Source organism: Chamaea fasciata, unplaced genomic scaffold, assembly GCF_029207755.1.
Source record: "Chamaea fasciata isolate MVZ Bird 193981 ecotype frontalis unplaced genomic scaffold, bChaFas1.0.hap1 SCAF_3, whole genome shotgun sequence".
In the NCBI taxonomy this organism is placed as follows: domain Eukaryota; kingdom Metazoa; phylum Chordata; class Aves; order Passeriformes; family Sylviidae; genus Chamaea; species Chamaea fasciata.
In genome coordinates, this window is record NW_027094088.1 from 21,476,321 (window position 1) to 21,485,586 (window position 9,266).

Sequence of the window (9,266 nt, forward strand, 5' to 3'; positions counted from 1 at the left end):
CACAGAAGGAACAATTCCCCTCAGCTGCCTAACCACTAAAGGCAAAAGGCATTTGAAACACTAGGGAGACACACAGGAGGCTGTCTGAAGCATCTACACAGGACTGGTAGATATGCTACAGGTGTACCGGGAGATGTATTCCTTGTGGGAACTACAGCTGTAGGCCACGTACAACAACCCAAAGCAATAAACAGTCAGGGGAATGAGGACCCTCAGTGCCTCCTGCCTCGGCTGGCCAGATTATTTACAGGTTTTGCAGATCAAAACAAAAGCTGAGATTATTAATTTCAGAGTTACTGCACCAAAAAATTCTGCCACTGAAAACAGTTATTTCAACTGTCCTGGGCATGGACAGCTTTAGGAGGTTATTTTATTAGGAAAAGAAAGGTTACCACCTGCCCTAGCCTTGGGTAGGATTTGAAGCAGTGCAACACTGCAAAGGTATTCAACCCCTCACAATGTCAACTTTGCTGTCTGCAATATCTCAGTATGGTACTTTTAAAACAACCTACATACAGGCTGCTTGAAATAAGCGCCAGTGTAAATATTCTAAGAGGATGTGGCAATACAGACCAGAACCAAAATAGTATATTACACTGTAATCATGTCATGTGAAATTACACTCTAGACTCTCCTACAGCTGTCACACTACAAAATACATCCCCAGAGAGACCCATTTCCTACGTATGCCCCAAAACCTTCTCTGGAAAATTCCTGACAGCCTTTGCTTAGGAATCTACAGGCGAAAGGCTAAAAAGAGACAGGGAAATCTCATCTCTCACCTCTTCTTGCTCACCCAGGACACCCACTAATACTAGCATGATTGTTCAAAAAGTGAAGGCACTGAACCTCAAGCTTTGCAGAACTCTCATCCATACACACCCATTAAATAAACAGGAGAAATTACCTGATAGAAAATCAAAATGCAAAATCACGTGCCTTTCTCAAAGCAGTGTTTTTAAAAAAATCCAGTTGTCCCTTTATTCTTTACACATCGTTAATTAAAATCTTTCCCCAGGCAGAATCGTACTGAGTTATATGAACTGGTAGGGAGGTTAAAAGGACAAGATACGGCTGAATTGTGCAAAATGAGATAAAAGCCTGAAACAGCATAAAAAAAAAAAAGAAAAAAAAAAAAAGAAAAAAAAAGGAAAAGAGAGTTCTGATGATTGAGTAATACCTGGGATAGAAACACCATGACAGCAGCTTTCCCTGCGATCACAGCAGGACTGTATTTTGCATTCTTTTCCACATTTTCCTCCAAGTAGTTTGAATTATAACAAGTAGCATTGTTCTAGCTGAATCCCTAATGCTACATTAATGATATTTTCTTCCTATTTTCCACAATATTTTTCCCTTCATTTAGGAGTGACAACATTTTTGGAAGGGAAGTTCTTTAAAGCTTATGCCTTCTACATCAAAGCATGGGAACACTCCTCTTCACCAAGCTCTTCAAAAAGATTCTGCCATCCAGGACTACTGGATTGATTCCCAGAACACAGTCTTATACCTCACTGTAGGAGAAAAACAACAAGTAACAAAATATAATATTAAAAAAAATAAGAGTCAAGTCCAAACAAATGTCCCATACCTTCTTTTTCACATGGACTTTTTCAATACTAAATAAAAACTCTGTTCTATTTCACTCAATTAAAAAGAAACACACACAAATACGAGAGAGAAATGATGGGCAAGCCAGTCCAGGGGTTAAGGTCCCTTCTTCAAAATCTTAAGGCCCAATTGTGATCAAATTGCATCCAACTCTTTAACTGAATTTCAGTGAGGCAACTTCTGATGTCTGATATTAATTGACAAATTTCTCTGACACAGCCTTTCAACAAGCAGTGAAGGTAAAAGTTTTATATCTCTTCACAGCCATCCTTCCCTATTATCATTTACCAAATGCCGGGTTATAGAGGGTATTTTGACTTCCACTGGTTAACATTTACCATGTTCACAGCAGACATTTACTGAATAAAAATACATTGGGAAAGTTTTTGTGTATGGGGACAGACACCCAATGCAATCTTGCAGTGTCAAAATCCTTTTGTGCAGAATCATTACAGCAAAAAAATCTGTCTTTTATTCTACAAAGCTCAACAAAGAGCAGCAGGCAATTTCTACAAGGTCCCATTTAAAACACACCTACTTAATACTAATTACAGGTGAGCATCTACATTTTGAGGCTGGTTAATAATACCTGTTTCACTTACTCCAGCAATACCAACTACAGCAGCCTTTGACATGACATGTTAAGAAAAAACCCATAAAACAAACAATTGTTTGTTAAAAATGTATTTCAAATTCTGAAAATCACCACAGAAACATCTCCTCCTGCACACTGGCTAGCTGATCTTCACTCTGTCTGGGATAAATGACAGCCATATGCAATAACAGCAAGAGGAGTTCGAGTAGCTGGTTCAAGTTCACCAGTTCCAAAATCGCAACCACATAACCAACCCTCTTACAACATTTTACCTTCAGGATGTTTCAGCAGCTAATTTCTAAAGAGGAAAAAAGACCTCAGGTCTCCACCCGCTTGACTAAAATTATTATAGTTCAAGAAGTCAAGACCTGAACAGCTGCAGATGGGGGCTGAAAGCCACTACTATAATAACAGGCCTGTGCTCCAAGGAGGTGAAACTGGAGAGTGGGACGGTGTGAATCTGCTGGAAATCACAATCCCTTTTAAAAGGCCACCTGGATTAGGGCTTGGGAAAAGAAAGACTCAGCAAACTCAGGCTAGATTCAACCCACTAAACATTAAAAGCAGCAAGGACAGGCAGTGAAGGCAACTTCCACTCTCAAACACCCAGCTTAACATAGGCCAAAGGATGTGGTTATCTATCCTAAAAGCAAAATAAGAGACCAAAGCATGAACATTAAGGAGCTGTGCCAAAGCCTGTGTGTGTGTGCACAGATTCACATCTCACAGATCCACCTCTCCCCACAATGAGCAAGTATTCCTACGAATTGTGGTACAGGACATCTTTAAGGAAGAAAAGAGCAAGCTCAAAAGCTTTGGGTTTTCATCCCAACATGCCTCATATGGTAAACATTGGTCTAAATGAATTGTATTGACTAACAACATACTAACCAACATATGAAATCATACCATGCCTTTGCTGGGTACAATTGTTAGCTGAACTGAGAAAAAAAAATATGGATTTACAGGGAAAAATCAACTTATAAAATAAAAATGAAATGAACAATACCATGAGAGTTCTCAAGTACAGCCTTGGCCTTTTATCACTGTCACATGATGTCTCACATCCATGGAGGCCAAAGGGACACATTTCCTGTACATTCCAGTGTTACAAATTCAGTATCAAGACACAGATATCCTTTTTGGCTTTGACAAAGAATTGCTCAACTGCTGAAAAGTGTCTTTGAACGAGACACGGATGAAGATGCAGTGCAGTGTCTGTGTAGCACGTACAGTCAGTGGAGACCAGTTTCCAGCGAATATTGTGCTTGAAGGTAATTTTGAAAGAATATCAAAGAATTCAATCTCAGCAACATTCATAAATTTCATCAGACTGACTCAGAAGGGCCCAAAAGATGGAAGACAGTATCAACCAGGGAATCAAAAGCCATATGTATATCACCAGCAAGAGTGAGGTTCTAGTAGCTGTGCATGTCATACTATAGTTTAGACATCAACAAAATCTAAGGCCTTTATATCTAGAGCATCATACTACACACCCACAGGCAGGAAATATTCTAATTCACTAACTTATCAGACAGACAAGCTTTTGCTGAGCATCAGCTTTAGCAGACTTAAGGACACTCAGTTTGAGCAGTTCAGGTTTTTACTCTAAGAACATGCCCCTCTAGAGAGCGAGAATTCTGATCACCAGAAAACAAAATTTTGTTTTAAAAAAAATCAATCTAAAAACCAGCAATACATGTACAAAACTTTACCGGGGGGAAAAAATGAAAAGGAAAAGAACTCAATCCCTCCTTGTTTTTAAATATGAAAGTACAAACTTTGTCAAGGCTGGAAGTCAGGACACTGAGGGAGGGCCACTTCGGGATGAAAGCAAAGGACCATGGATGAGAAGAAAAAAATTCTTCTACTTTCAATGTGACATCCACTTGCTATTCTTCTCAGCAAGCACAAATTACTGAGCTTTCCTACTTCAGAAAATCTTGCAGAGCTGTTTCATAAGTGATTACACATTTTATATAGTAAGAGATGAAACTCACAGTCTCAGATAAAAGTTGCTAAACAGCTGCTTTGTTCAAGGATTTCCTTCCCTCATCTAGTTACAAGCTTGTAAGAAATGAGGAAATATTTCTTAGAAACAGGCATTTTTCAGTAACGAATCATAGGCTTTCTCTACACTGTCTTTAAAGCTCATCCAGATTCCTCTCAAGACCCTTAAGGATGCTCATACAGTAAGCTTTCACTTTGGAAATTCTATGAACTACTGCAAATTTCATAAAAAAACTCATTTCTGTTAAGCCTTTTGAGTTCTCCTGGTGCCTTAAACCCAAAAGGCTATTTGATTCACCCACAACTCACTAGGATTCAGTGGGAAAGCAGGAAGTACGGGAGGAAATAGAAGGAAAACTGATGGGAGGTCAGGCTTCTTTTGAAATTTGTGCAACAGGAGAATAAGATATATCCTCGAAATAAAAGCAACAGCCATGTCCAAAGTACCTGGGAACTAAACAGCACAAACCACAACATCTCTGTCCAGGTAATGACAACAGAGACTACTTGGCATGTACCCATGCACCCAACAGCATGTTAACATGTAGGAGAAGGTTTGGATTATTTATAGCTAACACACTGTTACATCGGGCCCAGACCTTGGGTGACTCAAATCCTTCATAAGCATTGTTCCACACTCTGTGCCCAGCACCACAGACCTTGCATAGCTCACATTATTCAACCAGCACCCCAGCTGAGTCTTTCCACACAGAAACTGGATAATTCTCCCTCATCAAGCTGAGGGCCCAAAAAGGCTAGATTCTATTTCTGTCTTCTCTTCTTCTTCTTTTTTTTTTTTTTTTTTTTAAGGTGCTTATTCTAATTTGAGTTAAAAACAGAGTTAAAACCGTATGCAAGTGTTTTGGATGTCTTTGTATGGCTCTACTTCAGTATGCACTTATATTCTACATCTACAAGGGCCTTTAAAAAACAAAGTTTATAAAAAGAATAAAAGTCGCCACAGTGAGTAAGTTAGGTGGCCTGGTAGATTTCAAATGGTTACGACTACCATCAGCTGTGGTAGTCTCAATACTCAAAATATTTGCAAATATTATTAAAAAAAAAAAAAATCCCAAAAAATCTCTCTCTCTCTCCTAAGATGGCTATTTAATGATTTGATTTTTTTTCCATTAGACACAGGACCTCTTACCAGTTTAGTGAGCTAATGCTAAATGATACGGTTTGTCCTTAAAGGAAGAAGTAATACAGACATAATTAGTGGGTTGACAGGCAGCTCTAATCAAAGTCTCAATGGTACCAAGCCCTGAAGCTACTGATCTTGAAAGACTCATGCAGACCATGTCGAAATCCTGTAATTGTCCAAAGCAACACTCCATGGTCAGCATCTGTGGGATGCTGGAACTGACTGGACTGCTATTAGCCATAGCTACAATTAGAGCATATCAATGCCACACAAAAATTGGAGTCCTGCAACCCCCACCCTCCTTCCCTCCCACCCTCGCAAATTGCATGACTGTACCTGACATTCCACATTGCAGTAAAAGGCCTGTTTGCATCTTCCACACTTGGACAATCCTTCTTTCCTTAAAAAGAAAACAGAAGTTATTCTGTCCTAGAAACCTGAATGAAATAAAACTGTATGCTGGATCACTTTTTGCATAGTATTTTGCATTTCACAATGAAAACTGCATTAGACTTTCAAAAGCACGTTTTTCCAAGCAACTCTCATTTTGCATAAGCACTCTGCTCTCTTGGTAAATTGCTGGGTTTGAAAACAAGTTACTCTATGCTATTTGACAGACAGCATCATTTTTTGCCACTATACAAGCATAATGAGCTAAACCTACTGTGTTTTGCAAACTTTAAGACTGCTCTGTGTACTTGTTCACAATATGAACCCTTTGGTTCTGCTATGACCATTCTACTGCTTCTTTGGTTATAGAATGCATGACCTTTATTGAGTAAGTGCCTCCAAAAGCCAAGAAAAAAAACTGCATTATTGAATATACTGTTGATCTCCTGACACTTGAGTCACTCATTGTCCCTCCTGTCTGCTCTGATATCTCTGTATTCTAAGCAGACCTAAGGCTCACACTCTCCTTTTTTATATTTGTATATACCCCAACAGAGGGAACTGCCACGAGGAAGGTCCTTTTCTGCTTTAAAGTCCATGTGTTGCAACAGATCCCACCAAAAATAGAACATGTGTTACCCAACAAGTGACATTTTGGTATGACAGCAGTAGGGATCTCTCAGCAGGACTGAATGCTTTTAAAATGTCTGCACACTCTCCCTGATGTAAGTAGCAAAAAAAATAAATAAGTAAAAAAAAAATCCGAAACTGATGTAAGCTCACTGGAGTAAATCAAGGGTGAGGGTCCTCATATGATGCAATAGAGTACAACATTTTGGCGGTCACATATATAGGCATTTGGAGCCCATAAAACCCAGCAAGTCTGGCATCCTCTGATTGTATCTGCAAAGCACACAAGGTGCAACATGAGCGAGCCGGGCTAACATCATGACTCCTCTTGCTGACATTACAACCGCGTATTTAAAGTAACAACCACTATCTCTTGCAAATACAATATTACAGCCTCATTTTGCCCATGTTACCACCAAAGTTTTCATGGCAACTTCGCCAAGTTTCCCTTCCCACGGCCGGTGCCGAGCCCCCAACCTCCCTGCTAGGGCTCTTTGCAAGTTCAACAAGCACAGTTCGGAATCCAGTACGTGCTAGCTCAGTGCTAATGCAACAGTCACAGCCACAGAACACATGTCTGAGCACTGGCGGATCACCTTACATCACCGAGACATCGTTCCTCAGCGGCACTTCATCACCCTGGTGTGAAATTAGTTTCGGGTTACCCCACTAACTGCTGTCCTGCTGCAGTCAGTCTGTTCCTTGATCGCTGTGCTCCTCCAGAGCTCCAAAGGAGAAGCTTGTATGGATAACAAGCAGCTGCTCCCGAAGTTAACGAAAAGCTATTCCATGAGATAACTATTATCCTTACGATATTACTTCATATCAGTGAAGTATGGAAGTATTCCCCGGTCCTCTGGCAGACAAATCTGAGTATAATAAACAAAACCAGGCAGTTTCTGGTACAGGGAAATCTGTGATTAGGTACAAGAGTTAAAAAAAAAAATAAAACCAAACCCCTAAACCAAAAAACAACCTTAGAGGCTGGGAAAATGTGTAAAGGGGGTGAGGAGAATCACCTCAGCTGTACCCTTCTTCAAATTGATGGAACTCCCTTCACCGGCTTCACTAGGAACTCTACTAGGTGCTCATACACAAAGAGACGGGTGAATCAAGTGAACAACTCACAAGCAGATAAGGTAATGAGGAAAGAAAAAGGATGAATGGATAAAAATAGCACAATTACAACAGTTGTTTTTCTCTACTGAGGTAACTTCTCATATCTGCTCTGAGTTATAACCAGGTAAGCACTTAATTCCTCAGTAAGCTGTCAGAAGCCATGAAAGTACTGCGCCTTCTAAAAATACGGTGTGGTGTGACATGCCGGAGTGTCATATCCATGCTGAATTTGCTAACCCTAATATGCACTTTTTTTTTTTATTTTTCCCCTCCCCTGCAGTAGCTTATATTGAGAGGCTTGAGGCACACACTTGAATGCCTCCCCTCCACACAGGTGAGGAAGCAGCTGCAGAGGCCCCGGCAAAGTCGAGCTCCCCGCATCCCTCCAGCACTAGGAATCCCAAAGCACTTAAGAGCAGGCAGCACTCCAGTCCCAATGCTCCCAGCCATGCCACAAACAAGTTCTTGCATTGCCTGCGCTCCGCCCCAGCAAAAGTAATTTGCAGACTAAGGTTTCAGACAGAGGTAATACACAGATGTTTCTGTACATTTCATTTCGGAGATGTATACACATTTCATTCACAGATATGCCACCCGCACTATGGAATGTGAAGTGTGTATTAGACGGTTGCAGACCCTTTCGCCCTCATCTAACCTTCATTAAAACCAGCGAACACGAACTTATTACGGAACTAGACGGATCAACGAAACTTCCTGCGAGAGGATGGTTACGCACGTGGCTACGTGACCGCCAGAGCACGGGAAGAGCAGAACTTTTTTTTTTCCTTCCTCTTTCTTGAGCTGCTGAGCACGGGAAACCGGCCTTGAGTTTAAACCTCCACGCTGCCGCAGCAGCAGGAGCCGCGCAAGGGGGAAGGTTCTGCAGCCGCCCCGCAGCAGCCGCGGCCGCCGGGCCCTACCTGGCGAAGCAGCCGTCGCAGTGGCTGCCGCGCTCGCTGACGGTCAGCACGGCGACGTAGGCCGGGCAGCTGAGCAGCAGCTCCCCCACGGCGAAGCGCCGCCGCGCCCGCAGCCCCCGGCCCTTGCCGGCGCTTGCGAACCTCTCCAGGCCGCCCAGCTGCGGCGCCGCTTCCGAGCGCATCCCGGCCGCGGGCAGGGCAGGGCAGGGCAGGGCGGGGGTGCCGGGCGGGCTGGCAGCGCTGCGCTCCCGGCCGCGCACGCCGGCACTCGGGAGCCCGGAGCCGCCGCCCGCCCGCCCGCCGCGGGAAGCGCCTCCTCCGGGCGGCGCGGGCCCCGCCGGCGGCTGCGCACCGGGAGCCGCTGCCCGCAGAGGCCTGGTGCTGCCCAGGCGCCCAGGCCGGCCTGCCCGCAGCTCCGGACCCGAGCCCGGCCCGCCGATCCGGGCTGGCGGCCGGGAGGGGCTGCCCACGCCAACCTGTGTGCGCTGGAAGCATCCCCCAGGCCCACCCGGATCTCGGGCAGCGGGAGCACCGGGAAAGGGGCTCTCCCGCTGGCCTCAGAGCCCTCTCGGTAATATTAGCACCTAGTGCAGTTCCCGGTGAAGTCAGTGAAGCGGGCCCTATTCACTTGAAGAAAGGTACAACTGAGGTGATTTACTCTCCTCCTTCACACCAGTGGCTTTTCCCAGCCTCTAAGATTTGTATTGAGCTGTTGGTTTTGCTTTTTAGTTTTGTTTGTTTGTTCGTTTTGGGGGCTTGTTTGTTTGTTTGTTTGTTTGTGCCCAACCACAAATTCTCTTGTGCCAGAGATAGTGGCTGGTTTTGTTTTATCACATTCGGAAGA

General features: G+C 43.4%; 1 protein-coding gene across 2 annotated transcripts in view; it reads right to left on the reverse strand.

Annotated features, from left to right (window-relative positions):
• The window catches only part of SMYD2 (SET and MYND domain containing 2), a 29,130-nt gene extending 20,421 nt beyond the window's left edge, over nucleotides 1-8,709 (reverse strand). Inside the window, exons 1-2 of one of the 2 annotated variants that reach the window (XM_066178283.1) lie at nucleotides 8,423-8,709; nucleotides 5,700-5,763 (exon numbers count right to left, since the gene is read on the reverse strand). In XM_066178283.1, the coding sequence (XP_066034380.1) occupies nucleotides 5,700-5,763; nucleotides 8,423-8,604 (246 nt within the window). In that variant the 5' untranslated portion in view covers nucleotides 8,605-8,709. The remainder of the gene's footprint in view (nucleotides 1-5,699; nucleotides 5,764-8,422) is intronic. The other variant, XM_066178282.1, reaches the window with a different exon arrangement.
• Nucleotides 8,710-9,266: the final 557 nt, after the last annotated feature.